Consider the following 20839-nt stretch of genomic DNA (forward strand, 5'->3'; position numbering starts at 1 on the left):
GTGCGATGATTGTTGCACTGTTGATTTTCACGCTTGTGTGAGAGTAGCCAGTTTCTTTGGTGATACAGGAATTCCTGTTTGTCCTCTGGCCATTGTCCAATCCACTGCAGGGGATGGGCGGAGTCAGAGACATGTCAATCATTTCTGGCAGCTAAATTGGCTGTTCGTCGTCCCTCACCATTTACCGGTAAATAAACCTTTTCTGGCAGGTTTTTAAACTGAATTTAAGCAATTTAGGTGAAATAAAGTCACAAACCTAAACAAAATTAAACATCAGCAGATATGGTTCTACTGTTTGTAGCTGTTTATTAAGATTAACCATTAGGCCAAAACAGAATAATATAAATATTTAAAAAAAAGTCACATGAAAGCACGTTAATGCACGTATTTGGAGTATGTGACTCATTTCAATAAAAGGTGCTTTTGAGGGTTTAAGTCTGACTGAAACTCAGCTAAAAACTGCGTGAAACTACATTAGCTGGTCTTGCGTCATTTATCCAGGTAAGCTTGTTCCAACTGGTTGAAGTTGCCAACCACTGGTCAGACTTGTCACCAGCCTAAAACTCAAGGTGGGTTTTATAAATAGGTATCTCCTGCTAAGGTGAACGTTACTTTCAAGCAATATCTCTTGCTTAAAATTAAATTGAGATTTAGTTTGATTAAAAATGTTAGTTCAGTCAGTGTTCTTCCCTCCATTTGAATTTGATTATGCTATAAATGATACAGGCATCACTTTCATAAACTTATGTAAAGGCATAAAATGTACTTCAGTTCAGAGATGCATCTTTTGTTTTTGCTACCATCGTGTATTGTTGATGTGACAGGTGTATCACTGGGGTTAAGTTCCAGGTTGCTTTAACAAATCCACAAGTTAAAAGAGGATCTTATACTCCTCAGGTTATGTTTTTAGGATTTGAGCCCATGTTAAAGTTATTTTATGTGAATATTGCATTTTTAAATTAGCCAATATTTTTGTTTGACCATATTTGAACTTTTGAAATTCCACATGATCAACTGAGGTGACCTCAAATAAGAAAACATCGGTTTGCATCATCTTGTGGATATGGCAAGTCTTCTAAAATAGAAACAAAACAAAAAAAAGATCTCTGTGACCAAAAGATGGTTGTGAAAGAAAAGATAAGCTCCTCACTGCATCCCTAAGGATTAAATAACTTTTTGCCATCTGAAACATTGATGTTTTCCCAGTGGGATAATCTTCCCTGTTTGCTTAGTTAAATCCACGTAGAGACTTTTGTTTGTCCAGGCAGTGTATTTAGAAACATACTGAGATCACGCTGCCTTGCAGAGCAGCTCTAGAGAAAGACAGAATTCCTATGTTGTCATAACATCATGAAACAGAGGTGTTTATGTTGCGTGTAAGCAGACATACCAGTAGTTATGTGGTTTTTATGTTATATGTAACATTTAGACATAGCAGTCTCGCTAACGGGTCTGGAAAGAGTAATCTGAGACCATGTGCCTCAACAATCAGTTTGTAGTTTTGCAACAAGTGGGCTCCAGTATCAATAATAGATGACAGGTAGTGGTGTCCGCAGGCAAGCTAGCATCACTTTTAATTGCACGCAGCAGTCAGCTGTAAAGGCAGACATTTTTAACATGAAAATCTGGATTAGCTTTGAGGGGATGGCAAAGCAGAAAAGACAGGTGTAAGAGGATGAACTCGTGCAGATAAAGGTTATTTCAAATGTGATTTTTCTGTTTTAACATTGTGTATGAACAATGAGGTTGTTGGTGCAGACAAGCGTTTATCCATCTTAGCCATCATGCACACATCTCCTTTGTATACAACAGTCACTTATGTTAGATGTTGGTACACAATGAAGGCGATATTGCAGTACACACAAAGCACAAAGGAGAAAACAGGAAGATGCCTGTTATCCTGGCCTGCACTTCGGTGCATTTGATGCCTAATTATCAGCCCTGATGTACTCTGTCTTTGCTTATCGTTTACTGACATGAAAGGCCTTGTCTCTTTGTGTATGAATGTGTATGCTGTGCTAACAGAATTCAACAAACACAAAATTGGATATGTCAGTATCAATGGTGGGATGTAAAAAAGTACTTTGTTACTATACTTAAGTACATTTTTCATATATCTGTACTTTACTAAAGTAGAATTGAACATGGGTACTTTCAACTTTTACTCCACTATATTTTACATTAAGTATCTATACTTTCCACTACACTACATTTCGATAATGCGTTGCGTTACAAGTTACAGTCACGCTGTGGTTTTTTGATTTGTTCGTTTGAAAGTAACCAATGGCGAGAGGAGAGTTGGTCCATTGAATCACTGCAAAGTGGGCAGGTAACGTTAGATCCGCCTTCAAGAAGAGCTGGACCAATGATGGATATTCTAGTTTATACGTCATTGAGCTGGGCGCACCTGCAGCACCGCTAACACACCCAAAATGGATTCCACCGTGGAGAGTCAGCCAGAAGATACGCGCCACCCATGGCCTTATTGAAAGATTATTGAAAAACTATTGAAAGACTGTTCAATACAGCAGGACAGATTCTCTCTCCCAAGAGACAAAAAACTTTGACACAAAAAACTTTGAAAACCAACTCCTTCTGAACTTGAACAAGAAATTCTCGCTGCGATATTAAAATGTGTCAGCTCATGGGATGTTAGGAGACAAGAGATGTCTCCAAATGACTCGACTCTCTGGTCCAAGTTTTGAAAATTGTGTCAGGAAATTAAAATATTGTTCACTATTGACCCATTACAATGTTGACGACAGTATTTTAACTAGAGTTGATGCCAAACTGGAGTTGAAATGATCAGATGTTCCTTTGTTAGGTCTAATGCTCCTTTTTTTCAAACAGACTTCAATGTGTTTACTGCAGTTAAAATTACACATTGGTTTTTCTCTGTGTTAAATAAAAACTTTCAAAGGTAAAATCGTTCCTCTTTCTTATTTTGCTTAATGACATTTAACTCTGCAGGTCATCCCTGAAATTCTGACGCACAGAATCACAAGTCCAAGTGTGAACTGTGTCACACAATAAAAACATTATCTGCAGCATTGTTCATTAAAATGACTCAACACTATTAATGTGGTACAGAAAATATACATACAGCAGGCACACTTAATGATACTGTAGACCATTGCATTAGGTAATACATTCAGCAAGTACTTTTACTTTTAATACTTTATGTATTTTTAAAACCAAGTACTTACTTTTACTTAAGTAAAATGTTAATGTGGTACTTCTACTTTTACTAAAGGACATTTTTGTCCATTTATTTGTACTTTTACCTAAGTACATTGTTTGAGTACTTTCTGGTCCGTTTTACATATACTGAAGTAAAATTTGATGTGGTAGTGGCTGAGAGTCATCTTCAACACATACTCCAAGCGCTAACGGATCGTTTGAGATCATGTTTAAAACTTTTTAATTCAGGATGGTGGCAGTACGCATTCCTTCAAAAAAAAAAAAAGGCAGTTTGACTGCTCCTTGTAACTATTTCTTTATAATAAATTGATGTCTACTTCCAGGTGAGTTATTTTAAATTGAAGCTTATTTATGTGGTCTAAGTCTAAACACAATAAAATCCAACTATTTGTACTAAAACAAACTGAGATCATAATGATCTGATATTGTCCACGTGCTACTTTTATGTTTTTACTGTATTCAATACATTTATTAAATAATATTTTATTGGGCTGTGTTTAGGTTTCATTTTTCCCACCAGACTCGGATAATACAAAAAATACAGCAGATGTGTTAGTACCACTAATTGTCCTTCACATGATGTTGGTGTATGAGCACTGTTAGCACTTACACACAAAGCGACTGGATAATCCAACATTAAATACCTTCAGTTTGAGTTTATCTTGTATTCGTAATTCTCTGCACAAAGCCTTACAGATTCCTGAACGTCACGGGTAAATTGTTCTATCCACTCATTATCAAGTCTTTTTGAGTGGCAGCAGCTTGGGCATTGTTTTTTTTAAAGCATGAGGGATTTCTTATCTTCACTTTGGCGAAGCTGTCGGCTTGGATTCTGCTGCTCGACAGAGGAGAAGCAAAAAAAAAAACCCAATGAACTCCAACGGAAAGCTGACAAGGAACAATGGAGCTGCAGACAAAAGGCCGTTAAATTTTCTGATCAACTGTAAAGATACGAAGATAATGTGTACATGTAAATCTATTTATATGTACGCTAGCCTGTTCAGAATTGGTTTAAACTGAATTCTGAGCAAAGTCATCAAATTAAAACCTTTAAAAAAATCTAGTTTATTTTATAAAAATTCTAGTATATATTGAAGAACATTTCCTTTACTAGTCAAGTACTGCTTTTCCACAAGCTTGAAAATCATCTGTCATGGCCAAATTGGGCTTAAAATCAGCCTTTATCCTGTCTAGTGTGCTCCAGGCTGAGCAGAGAGAGGCAAGCAAAGAAGAAGAAATGGTCAGGGGGATTGGAAAGCGATATTAAGTGACATAAAAGAGATTTCACAGAAAGAGCGATGTTACTGAAGGACATTTAGGGAAGAGATGGAGAAACAGGAGGGTGGGGGGAGGATTGTAACATGAAATCTGAGCCCCCCCACCCTGGAGCTTACAGTTATCCAGTCCCTCTGCAGCCCAACAAACAGACAACAAAAGGGAGGCTGAGTCAGAGTGAAAGCAACATTAAAAATCTAACTACTTGTTATAATCTGGTCAAATGTTGGTCATTTAATAAGTGACTGTTCAAGTCAAAGTGATTCTGTTCTTTAACAAACGGTTTGAGAAATGTATTCCTGCCTCTGAGTGGGTGTGCATCCTTGGGGTTCCCAACCCTGGTCCTTGAGGAACACCTTCCTGCATGTTTTAGTTGTTTCTCTGCTCCAACACACCTGATTTTAATAAATGGGTGATTTTCAGGCTTCTGCAGAACATGAAGTAATTAAATCATTGGAGCAGTGAAACAACTAAAACATGCAGGATGGTGTTCCTCAAGGACCAGGGTTGGGAACCACTGCTACTGTGTTGATGCATCAGCTAAAGATTGATTAGACATGCAGTTGTCTCATAAAAATAATTTAATTTGTTCATGACAGTGAGGTTCATTTAGTCCATTTCCCTCATCAACATAGAAGCAGTCAGGTGATCAACAGTCAGTGAAACAGATCTTTTCTTAATGTGGCATTTTTACAGCAGGGCGTCCTTATGTTGCAAATTCCCAGACTCTCTTACATACACCTCCAGATCTAATAGAGGATTGCGATAACAACTTGCCATTTATTGAGAAAACCCATCTTGCTTCTCAGTGCAAACAAAGTCCAACAAGGGACGAGGGAAAATGCACAGATGAGTGACAGATTTCACAGATAAAAAGCAGGTGGAAGGCATACAGTATGTTGTAACAGTGCAGGAAGGAGAACAAACTGACTATAATGAGCTCAGTTTTGTGAGCACATGTCATTCAGTTTTATATGAGATTCTAATTAATAATAAAAAAAAGATTCAAAAAACAAATCCAAATCAAAATACTAACAGTTTGACTGCACCTATGCTTGTAAGGCAGGAACAGAGGTTTATGGCAGAGCCTGTCTGGCTGAGGAACTCCAGTGAGTGGAAGCTAATAAGGTCTGAAGCACTTCCTCCCTTATAAATCCTTCAGCTTTACTCATATAGGTCACTTGGACTTAAGAGTTGGGATGCAGTATGGTATTCTGGAATATGTAAAAATAGCAGCAGTGTCACTTTGAATATGTGCAGTGGGTCACATGGAAGAACAACCAGGAGCACAGTTGACTGGTTACTGCTGAGATCTTGTGATCCATAGAGATAAAGTTCCACCTCTTTACACCGATTTGACTTTTTTTTACACCAATATCGCCTCCAAATTAGGTCTTTAGCTGGAACGTTTACAAATCTGCAGCAACCTGTGCTCAGATTGGCGAAACCAATATGCTGCAACCGGTAGTTGGCAAACAGCATAGATAATCTCCAGCATCTCAAAATGTCCGTTAGAGTCCTCAATTTTCTCTTGTGAGTAGCAGAAATGTGTAATATTCTTATTTGAGTTGTGAACACGTTCAAAATATTTGGCAACACATTTTACCTTAAAATAGTTACAGAGTCATCTCGAACCTGTCTCAATAGAAATAAACCTGCATTTTGTCGCACCTGCACGGGAGTTTCCATTGACAGACAACATGCCAGGCTGATGTTGTAAGTGAGAAATTGTTCTTAATCCAAAGCTAGAGTCCCTTAAGTTCAGGTCTAAAACATCACCAATGATCAATAATTATTATTGACAAACTGGTCCAAATCTGCTTGCTGTCATTTTAAAAATCAATTCCAGCAGAGCAGAATAAAAATAAGCTGATCAGTCTTTACTGCTCTGCGGACACATTGTGTTTTGCAAGAACAAGTCAACTCTCCCATTTTTCTTTTCTCCTTGGTGAAAAAGCCACAGAAATAAACCCCCCAAAAAACTGTCTACAAGCATAAAAACCCAGAGGCAGCTGTTTGAAGGAAGCCATACCGCAAAGAGAGCTGTGATGCAAAAAGCAGAGATGTGACGAAGTATTAAGAACATGTTTGACAAAATAAGCAAAAAACAACTGCTTTTATATGTCAAGACTGTAAATAGGACATGATGCTGTATATAGGACATGAAGCATTAGTGCCATGAGTGTGGAGTGGTATGAGCTGTGTTGCATGACTGGGCGGAAATTAATCAGATTATTAGCTTGGTTTTTGTTGGCCCGTGATTCTTTAAATTGTCTTTTTGAAAATCAGCTTGTTAATGTGATCTGTCTTGCTCTAAGCCTCACATTAGATGAGATGCACAGAGTTCAGGATCCTGTTTGGTCTTCTTGTGGTCAATGTGGGGCCAGACTCAGGCTGACACAATGACCATCACTGAAGCTGGCACTTAAAATGACTGGTGCCATAGTGCCGACTGTCAAAGTACTACATGGTTAGCTTGAAAAAATTATGAATCCAGAGCCGTTTTTCTTCAAATTCAAGTTATTTGCTTATTACTGAATAATATTTATTGAAAGCTCATTACTTCATTTGGACTTTAACTTTTTGCACTTTCTCAATGTAGCTCTGCTCAACTGAAAAAGGAGTAAAGGGGTAAAGAAAACAGGATGGACGGAAGAGTGAGAGTATGAGCAAAACTAAACTTCCATTAAGTTAAATACAAACAACTAAATCTCTGCCATGACAGTTTGTACTTAATGGTTGCATTATAGTAATATAATACATAATACTTAATTTGAAAAGGTTGAAATACATCAACAAAATAAAACTGGCATAGCATATCACTTACTGTCTTGCATCATAAACTGTTAACACAGATCTTGCTTGATCTGCTAGTGTTCAAATAACATGATGGGGATAACTCTTAGCTACTACTGCACCAAATACTAGTTTAATATTTGTAAAATTGACTAAGTAATTTTGTATTGAACGTTTTTTGAATGACTAAGTAATAGCCATTATTGTGTTTGTAAGCTTGATAAGCTATGGTAGCCATATTTGACTACAAAAGTTAATCAGTTATAGAAGGCCATCAAATAATTAATTTGAATGTTTTACTGGTTTGAGACATTTTCTTACAAATACCACCACACATGCACGTGTAATTGCATGATTAGCTGCCTTTAATGGCAGCAGGTGATAAAGACATTGCCCACCCATATCTCCACCTCCAGATGCAGGAAGAGGGCCACCTGCATCATGAAGGACCACACTCACCCAGCACACACACTTTTTGCCCTGCTCCCCTCAGGAAGGAGGTTAATGAGCATTAAGTGTAGAACCTCTAGACTGAGGAACAGCTTCTACCCTGAAGCTGACTCATGAATATCTAACCAGAATAATCACTGTGGGAAAAAAATCGCATCATGTTGCTGCTGATCTGTTTCATGTTGTCATTCATGCTCATCTGCTCACACAGATTCATATTCATGCTGCTGTTCGGTGTATTGTTTTTATGCTGCTAGTGCTTAACGTATTTTTAGTTGATGTTTTTCTTAGTTCATATCTTAGCTCTTATTACCGTTTTTCCTTTTCCATTTTATTGTGGGATACAACTGGGACCCTGAGTACACAACCTCGTTCCACCACATGTACCACATGTGGTGCGAATGACAATAAAGAAACTCTGACTCTGACTGATAAAAGGTAATTTTAAAGTCTCTGCCTTCCAAACATAAAAACCACCTTGTATGACACAGCCTTTCTAATCCTCCAACCTAAGATATAAATATTTTAAAATTGCCAAATGTATTCCAGACCTGCTTATTTATTACTGAAAGCGGAGTAAGTGCAGATATTTAAAAAGCAGAAATCAGACCTGCATAATTGAGAACTCTGGGTGAGTCACAGGGACATTCAGCTGCACTGAAGCTATTCAGCCAAGTGGCTTCAACCAGAAACCAAGGAATTGGTGTTCTTTCCATCTCAATTTCGACATTAAACTGGTCCCAGAGAGAACTCACTGTGGTTTGCAACTTTTACAGTAATGCTGTAGAAAGCCACATGTGCTATAAGGCCAAAGGTGTGCAAGGAGATTTTTGGGCTCCACACCAACATGCATGGTTTTCCACAGGCTCTGTGAACAAAATAGCACGGACCATATTAATGAACCAGCATGGCTAATCTTCAATTAGCTGAGTCTATCAACTACTGGGAAAAAATAGGTCACAAAAGTTTATTAGGGGTTTTCCAAGTCGCTTTTTCCTCTCTACAAGACTTATAAGATTGTGGTTTGCTTGGAAAAGGCAATATACAAGCACACATAAAAGAAGTAGTAGTAAACAGATGCAAGGAAAATTACTCATAGTTGCCTTAAGTACCTGTTCATATGCATTTGTATTAAAATGCATTTGCATTTGGGGCCAAGATGGTGTAGAGGCAGGGCAGCCGACTCGGGACCCGAAAGTCCCAGGTTCAATCCCCAGCCATTGCACATCTTGTGGTGTCTCTGAGCAGGAAACCTTATCCCCAATTGCTCCCTGGGCGCTTTCAATAGCTGCTCACTGCTCCTCCTGGGGCCGAGATGGTGTAGAGGCAGGGCAGCCGGCTTGGGACCCGAGAGTCCCAGGTTCGATCCCCAGTCACTGCACATCACGTGGCGTCTCTGGGCAGCACGTCTAATCCCCAAAATGTCCCCCGGGCGCTTTCAATAGCTGCCCACTGCACCACCTGGTGGTGGATGGGTTAAATGCAGAGACTAATTTCGCCATTGTATGGAAACATACAGTGCTGACAATGTGATGACATTATTATTATTATTATTATTATTCCAGGTGTGATGGGTTAAATGCAGAGAGCCAATTTCGCCATTGTATGGTAACATACAAGGATGAAAACAAATTATTATTATTATTGTATTATCTAAACTGCTTCTCTTCAGTCTAAGGTCAACTTGAACATTCAAAAATTCTTAAGTATTAAAATTTTGCATTGGCACACACACATTTACACAGATGCCTGCAGTAGAGTGCCAGTTTAAAATAGTCTGCTCCAGCCTAACAAACCAAGCCAGGCAGTTTGACTCTCTTTGGGGAGTTGCTGGAATGGCTGGACCATCATTTCCAGTGCTAGTCTGGCAACCCAACACCAACACTGATGCCAGGCTGAGCTTTTACTGCTGAGACATGGGACCCAACGCTGACAAACATAATTCATGCTACATTAAGAACCCAAGCAAGCAAAAACATCCATCTATGTTGGTTTGGGACGTGTCTAAATCAGTCAGCAAAGATTTAGAAGACACACTTGCTAAAAGGTTTTGGAACATGACGATGATCAGCTTCAGTGTTTTCTTTGTGACTTAAATGTATTTTTATATTGCTTAAAATTGTTCATTTCCAGGGGCAAGATGCCCTCCTGTTTGAAAAAACACTGCAATACATTTCACATTCTTGCAATGTTTTCTTGGACAAACTGATAAGATAATCACAATCCAAGTCAATCAGCAATCAAATTTGCTTCCATACAAGCACAAAAGTTATCATTCATACACACATGCAAACTAAAATACTGGTAAATCTTGAATGAGACAGCAGACTCATTTGCTCTACTAAGGGTTTTTGTTTTTTAACAGGACAGTTTTGAAACAGTGCAATTGATCTGAGCAGGTTGCACCAGCTCAGTAAAAAAAAAAAAAAAAAGTCCGGTCTGTTTTCCCCCTTGAACTCCATCCTCTTCCCTGTCCTGTCCTCCGATCACAGGACTTAACTCTGAGGCTATAGCTACTGGGTGCCGACTATCACTGCCAAGTTCACTCAACTGCAAACACTGAACAAGCCTTTTTAAGAGCTCAAGTCACTCCCCAGGCCGTGTGAAAAGGGGTCATTGTGCCACAGCAAACTAACTGTAAAGCTTTCCATTTCTCCTCTTCCTCCTCCATTTGCTAAGATGGAAATCTTGAATCATGTTATAGGGCAAAAATGTAGATTCATGTAGGCTCAGATCCTCTGTGATGGCACTCTTGCACTTCTATGTCCAGAGACTGGGGAGGGGGTGTTCAAAAGCACTCTTATGGCGCTTTGCCACAGTCTCAACTCATCGGTTCCGCAACATACCGCACCAGTTAAGGGTATGGTATGTAATCCTCTTACATTAGCACAAAACTTAGTATGAACATGCCAACATGCAGTCCAAATCATGCATGTTAAGGTACATGGCTACTCTAAATCGTGACTAGGTATGAGAGACAGCACGAATGGCTGTCTATCCCGTATGTCTCCTGTGTCTTCATGTGGCTTTGTGATGGACAGGTGGCCATGGCATCTTTTATCTAACGACTGAATGAAACCAGCTCCTTGAACAAGAACAAGTAAAGAAACTAGATGAATGGATGGTAACATTTTAGTTACATTTCAGACAACTGGGACATCAAGAAACCAGACCTTTTATACATCTTATGCAAGTCTCCACTGAATACTTGCACAGATACTGATTTAGCTGATGGTTACTTGGTTTTGTCATTTGGTAATGAAAAATAAATATACTCTTGGTGAATTTTACTGCCAATTACTAAATATATTTGAAGTCAGTTATACTTTAATATTATCGTCATTAGAGCCACAGGTATTTATTGGCTTTAGAGGAGATTTATCTGAAGTTCACATGAATAAATGGAAATTGCACATGGTGACTCTAGTCACTTGCAGTCACATTTTACAGAGTTCCTACACAGTCCTGAAATATAAGAAAAAAGTATGGAACTTTATTTTAGTATTTTCCATGTTTGAATAAGTATGGAGGGAAAACATACAGTAGTATGGAAAAACAACTGGCTCAGTTGGTAGAGTTGTTGCCTCTCAGCAAGGTCATCGGATCAAATCCCGGCCGGGGTCCTTTCTGGGTGGAGTTTGCATGTTCTCTCTGTGCATATGTGTTTTCTCCCACAGACCAAAAACATGCATGTTAGGCTGATTGGTAACTCTAAATTGTCCCTAGGTGCGAGTGAGAGAGTGAATGGTTGTTTGTCTCGTTTGTCTCTATGTGGCCCTGTGATGGACTTGCGACCCGTCCAGGGTGTACCCCGCCCCTCGCACAGTGATTGCTGGACATGGGCACCAGCGACCCCCGTGACCCAAAAATGGAATAAGCGGGTAAAGAAAATGGATGGATGGATGGATGGAGGTAAAACCTCCTCGCTATAAAATGTTAACTTTAATGCGTGGACATAAAAATGGGGTCAAAAGCTGGCAAAAGAATCATGAGACTGCAAAAGTATGGGAATTCAGAACTCTGCATGCAGCACGTTTGGAGCAATTTGGAATAAAGTCACAATACGAGTGCATTAATGTGAGAGCATTATCGCTTAGACTCCATAAGACTTGTGTTGGTTTATATAAATCATACAATGTTTCTATCTCCGAGTGAATGTTTTTTTTCCTGCTCTGCATTTAATGAGACTTTTCTGCCCTGCTGTGCCAAGATATAAACATCAAGTCATGGCGATATAAAAGAGACTTGTCAGCTCTCTAGCTCAGCATGAGTAATCAAATGTTTGATGCGAGACCGTTTGCTGAATCTAGTCCTAAAAGAAGACAAGCTTTGCTTTCACACTTTTTCTTGCGTGAGGTTTTAACTTGCCAGGCATCTCCACTTCTTCCAATAAACAAAACTTGAGGTAACTATATTTGAACGATTTACTTATTTTGCCATTCGCTCTTTCTGCTTATTGTCAAACAGCCGGTCTGAAGGCCATCTCAAGGAAACAAACTTTCTCTGAAGGCAAAGAAGCACAAGAAGTAGAAAAGTAAACCTTCAAGTATGTGTGTGTTTTTGTGCATGAGGAGCCTGAGCTCGTTTGTGCTTCTGTTACACAACGGGAGAGTTCTTCCCATCTGCGCCTCCTCGCAGCCCCCGCATCCCTGAGCGATGAAGCGAGAAAAGACAGCTTTGCCTTGCACTCTGCCTCCCTCAGTCTTCCTCACAACGCCGTCCCGCTCTTTATTAGCATCATCAGCTGCCTACAAAAACACTATTTGCTCAACTTCTTTTAGTTTTTTACTAAAGTATATAAAATACCACACTGGAAGGCATGAAAAGATGCATCATTCATCAGAAGCAAGTCCTTCTCCTGTTAGCATCACGTGGGTTTGGTTTTTAGCTTAACCCAAAACACAAACCACTCTGCAGGGTGTCTGAATTTACTTTTTGTGCTCAAATTCCAGATTATCCCACTAAGTGCATCTCTGTCTGCATCACAAACCCTCCTCCCTCTCCCCCCTCATCTCCATCCCTGCCTTTCCAGCTCGCCTAACTTCCCACAGGGCTCATTGTTGTGGAAAATATGTTAAAACAAAGGAGGGAGACAGTGCAGTGATAATCCTAAACGCAGCAGCTGGAGAATTAGCTAGCCACTCGCAGCGGGACTGCCTTTCTGAGATTGAATGAATAACATTCTGGTTATCAGAGCTAACAATTTGTCTTTGCCTCTACATACCAGTTTTTTTTATCTTTTAATTATAATGCAAGCTAGTTTTCACCTCACATTTCTGATTTGGACACCGAAGCAAAAGGTTGATTGAAAAACACGATGCAACAAGACTTTTATGCTCAAGGCATTTTAGGCATTGGGCGGCTATGGCTGAGTGGTTATTTCATTCAACCTTTATTTAGACAGGTTAATCCCATTGAGCCTCGAAGACTCATTTACAAGAGAGACCTGAGACCTGGTTAGAGCAGTCGTTAGAGCAGTCATCCTCCAATGCAAGAGTTGAGGGTTCAAATCCACCAGCAGTCACATGTTGAAGTGTCGCTGGGCAAGACACTAAACCGCTCATTGCCTCCGATGTGTGTCCATCGGTGAATGAATGTGATCTAAAGCACCGATTAGTCTCTTTAGAATGATTTGTTCAATTAGCTTTGTATAGATCTAGTGGAGTGCTGTATGAATGGGTAAATGAGGGCACAGATTGTAGTGTAAAGCACTTTGAGTGTCTTCATAAGATAGAAAGGCGCTATATAAGTACAGTCCATTTACATTTACCGTTAGACTATTGCCCCAGGGTCTTAACTCTTTCTTCTCACTCAAATAAAAGAAATGCACATTACCTACCATTTCTTATGCCAGAGTTTTAGATTGAGATCATCTCATGTTATGTACAATTACATGCAATGTCTAAAGATGTCCAATTCAGGATATATGTTAGTACAGACTTTTGGCTACTACCATGTCAACTTTTAGCTCAATATCTGTAAAACAAAGAGTTATAGACACTTTTATGTAGGCTATTGTTCATTAAATGTGGCAACCATCTTGACTTGGATAGACTCCAGATGTAATTCATTTGTAGATGTAAACTCACTGATTACTTTGAGGCATTCAAATTACACTAAACTATTAATTACATGACATTAAAATTCTTCAAGTTGTTCATGACATACTTTGCCAGCCTGGGAGACACACAAACACGTGCATAACCAGATGCAGGTAAAAACATTGGGTGTTCATTTTAGCTTTTCAGCAGAGTGTGGTAATTATCTAGCATTGCACTGAGGTCTGAGGACAGTTACCTTTTGCGTTTACCATTATAACATCTGTTCCCTTGTTCCAGTTCATCCTGGCACTGTTGTGGACATGTGACACCTACATCCTGCAGCCTGTCTGGTCAAAAACTGCACCAGTCCAAACTCTTACATCTCAATAGGCACTTAAACACCAAGTACTTTCACAGCTAAATGCTACCAAGACATAACTTACCAAAATTATGCATGACCGCTACTAATCGCACCTTGGTAAACGACATTCCCAGCCCTAAGATGATATCAAATATTTGAGCAACTCAAAAAGTGCTTGGTTTTAGCTCATGACCTGACACAACCTCTCCCAACAGAAACTTACAATAAACTAAAAACCTCCTGATGTGTTTTCTTTGTAAAGCAACACACCTCTATTATTGTCAAATTTCTTCCTGGAAGTCCCGTTAGTCTCTAAAGTTGTGCAACTATTGTTCTAGCTGTTCTTTTAAAGGTGCCATGGCTCAGTGGTTTGTTCGTATGTACTTTCAGCAAAATACCTCATGAACCAATGGACAGATTTTAATTAAACTCTCAGAAATTAATCATCAGATTTACTTTACAACCGAATAAATTTTGGAATCACCCTAGTTGGAGACGCTGCCACAGCAAATCAACTTCAGCCCATGCAAAAAAGGCTAAGACTTACTCAAAATTACAGATAGAGGTAATGTTCCTCACAAGATGTGGTTTTGGGGGTAATGAGTTAAAACTCTGCTATGAAAGGTGGCAGGTGATATACATTCCTTTAAAGAATAGTAATCCTTTTAATTCATTCAACCTTTATATATACACAGGTTAGTCTCATTGAGCCACGAGGACTCATTTACAAGAGACCTATAATTATGTTCTAGCATGAGCTAAAGGCTGACTAAAAAGTCACAAGTTTGTGGTTTAAGATAAAGGGACAGGTTTTTGATGGGACACCCATTATTTGAATTACATACAAATGCCAAGAAAGTTGCCTGAGAAAAGACCAGACTTGTAATGTCGACCCAGACTGACCATGCTCATTGTTCACCCACCCCACTGACATTCCACAAATAAGCAGAGGTGGATCTTTCATCTGGCTCCCACGCAAGGCCATTCAGAGGACACACATTTCAAGCTGTTCCGAGTGCACACACATACACACGCATATGCATACAATCCCACACACATCATCAGCCACTTGATCATTCAGGAACTGTGTGGTTTTAAAAGGAGACTGGTTCCATGAAGAACAGTCTGAAAATGCAAAAGAACCACCATGACTAAATTACACTCGCTCACACTCTGTTGTTCATTTTCCATGTGCAGATTAAAAATACCCCCAGCACAATAGATTAAAGACAGCAACCACCACTTACCTAGGTGGTCTCCATGGTAACTGTTGTCATGAGATGCTCTACCGTGGGGCACGAGGTCATGATGGGCAGCAGGTGGCCAGATTTGACCAGTCTTGCGAACACTCACAATAGTGGCCTCAGACATGACCACATGACCTCCCTGCTGCCTGTGGTGGCGCTTCTGGGATTGTGGCGTTGGTGGGCTGCTGCTATCGTAGGAGTGCTGAGAGTTCTGGGAATTCTGGGACGGCGAGCGGCTCTTCTCTCTGAACGGTCGACGGAAGGCTGTGGTTGGGCTCGGGGAGATGTGGCTGGACTGGCCCGAGGAGAAGTCCTCCTCGCTGGATGTCAGGTTCTCGTTAGAGCTGCAGTCTGGCGTGTAGCCGCCGCCTCCTCCGGTGTCCTCAAAACTACCTGGAGAGTAGGAACGGCGGGGCCAGGTCAGGAGGTGATCATCACCTCCGCTCTGGTCTCTCATCGTGACCCCACTACCTCCTCCTCTACCATCTCCACTTCCACCTTCACCCATCATCACCCCACCAACATAGACGCTGGAGTAGGCCTGGAACTCTGAAGGTTGCCAGGGAGGAGGAGGGGGTTTTCCACCATTGGCTCTCCCTGAATGCCGCTGGTTGGGCTCACCATCTTCATACTCTGCATCATAACCGCAGGTGCTCTCAGTAGACCTTCCTCTGTACACTGGCCTGGCACGGAGCTCACCTGCCACTGTTGCAAGATTACCAGGAAGGGAGTGGAGGGATCTCTTTCGCTCCATCTGCATGGCCTGAGTGCCCAGGGAGCTGATCTTATCGGACACATCTCGATCGTTGACTCGGACTAAACCCCTGTCGTGGTGGAACTCCATGTTGGTATAGAACGGTGGTGGCGGTGGGGGCAGCTGCCTCTCTCCTCCCTTTGCTTCACCGGTAGAGTGAGAGTTGGCCCTTTTGATCCTTTCAAAGTTGGATCTAAGTGCTGCCACACCAAGTCCCATCCCCAGCTTGTCCTTGGGGTCAGAGGGCAGCTCCTTTTCTGGGGGAGAAAGGGCAGGTCTGCGGGGTGACACAGACATGCCGCCCCTCTGCTTAGACGGGGAGAGGCCATCGAGGTTGTCGCAGGAAGTCGATTCAGCTTGCTGCGGGGCGTCAAACGCAGACTCCAGGCTATCGCCGTGCGAGGCAGATTTCCTGGCTGGTGGAGGTCTTGGTTTGGATCTGCCAGCTCCATCTCCAAGCGGCTGAAAACGACTCCTATCACCAACACCTGCACTAATATATCCTCCAGCTACGCCAACCCCACCAGTCTCCTGCATGTGGGGCTGCTGGGATTGGGACTCTGCGCCCTGCACCGCTGCAGGATCTACCCCCTCGTTGAGCGGCGTTTTCCTGAAGCCCCACCGCTGTTTGTCGTAGCTCTTCCTTTCTTTGGCCAGGAGGGTCTGCAGGTAGATCATGCGAAAGCGCTCCTTGTTCACCTCCTGCTCCAGGCGTCTAATCGAAGCTTTGCACTTCTCCAGCTCCTGCTCAATGCCTACCACGGACCGCAGCTCCATCTTGGGGGGTTCAGATTCTGGGAACTGTGCTTTCCAAGCCTCTATGAATCCCACCGGCTCCACCATACTGTGCTTAATTTATTTCCTATGACCCTGGTTCACACACAAGGGGGGGCTGCTGGTGTGGTGCCACGTTTGGACCGTGTCCGAGTGCAGTACACCCCTGTGTCACTACAGACAACAATGGCCAGGTCCAGTTAAATCCCGCAGGCTTTTAGGAAACCAGGAGCCTAATTGACGCCACTTGTCGCAGCAATCCCATTCTAAACAAGAGACTGCGTCTCAGTCAGAAAGAAAAAGGAAAGGGAATAAAAAGCTGCAATAAAGCTCATGTTTCTTGCGCATTATTTCCGCAGTTTTTTTTTTTTTTTTAATTCTCTGGTGAAGATGAATGAAGAAAAATCAGCGTCGACACAATGACTGACGTCTTGGCAGGGGGACACAGAGAGGAAGAAAAAACAAAGAAAGTGTTTTAATCCTGCTCGCTTCACTTACTTGTCACTCCAGGTTTTTTTTTTTTGCCCTTTTATTTTAAACAACGCAGTTCCGTTCACTCTTGTGCATTTGTACGGTTTTATTCCCAGGTGCTGCTTCTCTTGAAAGAGCCTTTGTATCAGCAGAGATAAAGGAAATATTTAAAAAGCCCAAACACGAGAGTTTTAAGGACGAGTTTAAGCGCTCGAGTCCGGCGTCAGTGAACAGCTTGAATCTTTTATCCCATTTCGGATCCAGTGCACCTGTTTGGTGTTAAAGGTTTTAATGTTTCCTTCCAGACTCATCCCGTGTCTTGGGGACGTGATGCTGCTGTGCGCGCGCTCCCCATCTCCGGCCAGCAGCACTGGAGGCGCAGAAAGCAGTGGGCGGGGCCAAGAGGACAGTCTGCTGGTTAAAGAGACAGAGCAGACGAAACGTCACTTCCGTTCAAGTTCAGAGGAACCCAAAGTCTCTAAACCTCACAATTAGCAGAAAAAAAAAAAACCCTCTCATTTGAGTTTTCTTGCGCACACTATACAAACATAACCTGTTAAATTAATTGTGAAATTCTTGATTTCACCTAATTGTAACTTTCTAATTGTCGTGATTTCAATTAAAGCCAATAATCTGTAATACTGCGTCATTTTATCAGCTCTAGGTCGATTTTAAAACAGTTTCTTCTGATAGCGGGTCATTAGGGTCGAGTCAGCTGTTTCAACTAAATGCTGCCACCTGGTGGTCAATTTAATGCACTGCATTTAGGGAAACCCTTGGTAATTTGCTAAATTTGAGTTTAAAGTTTGTAAATTGACTAAATTATAGCCATTTATGTTTCACTAACATTGGAATATGTGTTGTGTATGACTCTCAGCTACTACCACATCCAGTTTTGGCTGAATAGCTAAACAAATGGCCAAGCTTTAGCCATGTTATGTGTTGTTTGCACTCGTCTTGAACTGACTCCAAATGTTAATAGCGGAAATGTTTTTTGTTTGTTTGTTTTTAAATCAGAGAAGTGGTTCATGACATATTTTGCTAACAGTATAATAAGGTTGACTCCCAAAACGTGAAGGTTTGAACAAACAGTCTTACACAATAAGTACGTAGCCTGTTTGACATTTGGGGAGAGGGTTGTGGTAGGTTGGTGGTCAGTGCCACATTCTTGTAATCCTGGGGTTGTGGGTTTGAGCCTAGGTTGTGTCAGGAAGGGCATCCAGTGTTAAAAAAAGAAAAGAAAAAAGAAGCCAAATCGTTCATGTGAGTCTTCTTGCTGTGGTGAACCCCTGATGAAGGGAGCAACAAGATGCTCAGCTAAAACTACAAGTTTCAGCAAAACTAAATGAATTATAGCCATTTATCTTTATTCTAACTGGCTGCTAAATTTAATCACTTGTACATACAAACGATTATTTTCTGAAAGTTTCATTAAAATCCATACAGTGGCTATTGAAATAATCTAATTAAGTTGACACCAAAATGGCACTTTTTTTAAACAAAGATCTTGTGGAATCTTGTGGAATCTGGTAGCGCTCATGTGCTGAGCAGCAGCAACCCAGGCTTCACAATCAACCACCAGGTCGCGACCAGTTCAAACTCTACAATCAACTGTTCCTGAATCAGTCAAAGCCTTTTATCCTGCAGCTTTAACCCACAGAAAAGTGACCATCTTTCTCACAAAGGATGACCTCACTTCTAAGTCGTTCAGCTTCACCGGCCACCAACAGATCCAGGCTCCACCAGGCCCCGACCAGACTCCATTATTTGCCACCAGTCCCAGACACCAGGTCAAGTAATAAACAGACAGTTCAGGAACTCCCTGGATCTTCAGGCGGATGGATCCCACTGACATGATGGTTGTTGCCACTAGGTACAGCAGCTGAGCAGACTCCAGCACCAACTAGCCAGGTCCTGTGAACAAGCCTATCCCAGGCCACATTATCAGCTACCAAGCCTGATTTAAACCTGACCAGGTACAGCCTGTTCCAGAAGATAGGCAAATAAACTCCTCCTCTGGTCAGCCTAAGATCATCTGCAGTGATCTGTTAATTTGGAAAAATCCATTCTCAAACCATCTGATCTGTTGGTTTAGGTAGTGCTTTCAAATACTTTTTAACAATAGGTTATCGTCCTCCCTCAGCTGCAGTGATATTCATCGACCTAGCTAGATCACACCATCCTATTAGAGAAATTAAACTATAATCAAAATGTCTGGTCAGCTACTGACATAGCTTTCAAATTATTTTTTCCAATAGGTGGCAGCAAGAAAAGGTTGATCCTTATATACACATATTCTTTGTTTCATCGGGTGTGCCCCAAGGTTCAATTCTTGGTCCAATTCTTTTTCTCTCTCGATATTTATAAATGATGTTCCGCAATCCGTTAGTGAAGCTTCCATTCACCTACATGTTGATACAATTTTATACGCCATCGGTTCCACTCTAGGTGATGTAAAGTCTCTAAAATACAGCTTGCCTTTGTTGCGTTAAATTTAGGCGGTGCTCCCTTCCCTTCTGTGGACTTCACAATAAATGATCTTGTTGAACTCCATTTTGTACACACCATATTAATGTATTAAAGGTCAAGGCAGGACTGGTGATCTGTACAGAAATCATTCATTTACACTGGCTGAGACACAATTTACATAAATGCATGTAACTATTTATTCTGATGCATGCTCAATAATTTGGGTAGATACATAAGGTTAAGTCAGCTCCTCTTTAGTTTCCTCTTTTATCCAAGACTTCTTCAGACTGAAGAAGTGTCAAACATTAATGTGGGCCTTTAAAACAAGTAAATAAAAAAAGACAAGTCAAATACTTTACTATTTTATTTACCTGAAATCACAACCTCATTAATGCATGTACAATCATTTCTTTTACCTTCATAAATGATTGACGTCTCCTTTACATATGATTAAAATCATACCTCAGTTGGGTGTCTCGAGGAGACCCTCACTTTAAATCACAGTTTTACAGCAGTTGATAAAGATTCATAATAATTATAATATAACAGGAATGTCAAGGCAATAAGAAAACCAGACATGTTTATATTGCAGGATCACAAAGAAATGAGTCTGTTTAATGAAAAAAGACAATCATTAAAAGTAAATGGCTTAATGCCGAGAGAATGGGCAAAAAAAAAAAAAAGTTAAGGATGAATCAATTCTCCATTTCCAACATTGTGCAAATTTCCCAAACCATTACAATAAAAAGTGATTTTACAATTTATTAATCACATATTTAAAACCATCCTAATATAATTTGAGTATTACACATTAAAATCTATAAATGCAAAAAAAAAAAGAACAAAGCCTACGTACAGCAGAAACATGCACAAATGTTTTGTAGACAGATGTACAGCTAAGATTATTCAACCTAGTGTTTTGGAAATTTCCCACATTACAAGGTAACATGAGTTCTTCATGCAAGAGGGATTCAAAGGGTGCTAGAACTTCCCTGCACAT

General features: G+C 40.7%; 1 protein-coding gene across 1 annotated transcript in view; it reads right to left on the reverse strand.

Moving 5' to 3' along the window:
* The window catches only part of bcr (BCR activator of RhoGEF and GTPase), a 92826-nt gene extending 75051 nt beyond the window's left edge, over positions 1-17775 (reverse strand). The window contains exon 1 of the mRNA XM_037692382.1: positions 15372-17775. Within this exon, the coding sequence (XP_037548310.1) occupies positions 15372-16968 (1597 nt within the window). The 5' untranslated portion in view covers positions 16969-17775. The remainder of the gene's footprint in view (positions 1-15371) is intronic.
* Between the last annotated feature and the right edge of the window lie 3064 nt (positions 17776-20839).

Source organism: Nematolebias whitei, chromosome 18 (genome assembly GCF_014905685.2).
Source record: "Nematolebias whitei isolate Nwh7 chromosome 18, NemWhi1, whole genome shotgun sequence".
In the NCBI taxonomy this organism is placed as follows: Eukaryota; Metazoa; Chordata; class Actinopteri; order Cyprinodontiformes; family Rivulidae; genus Nematolebias; species Nematolebias whitei.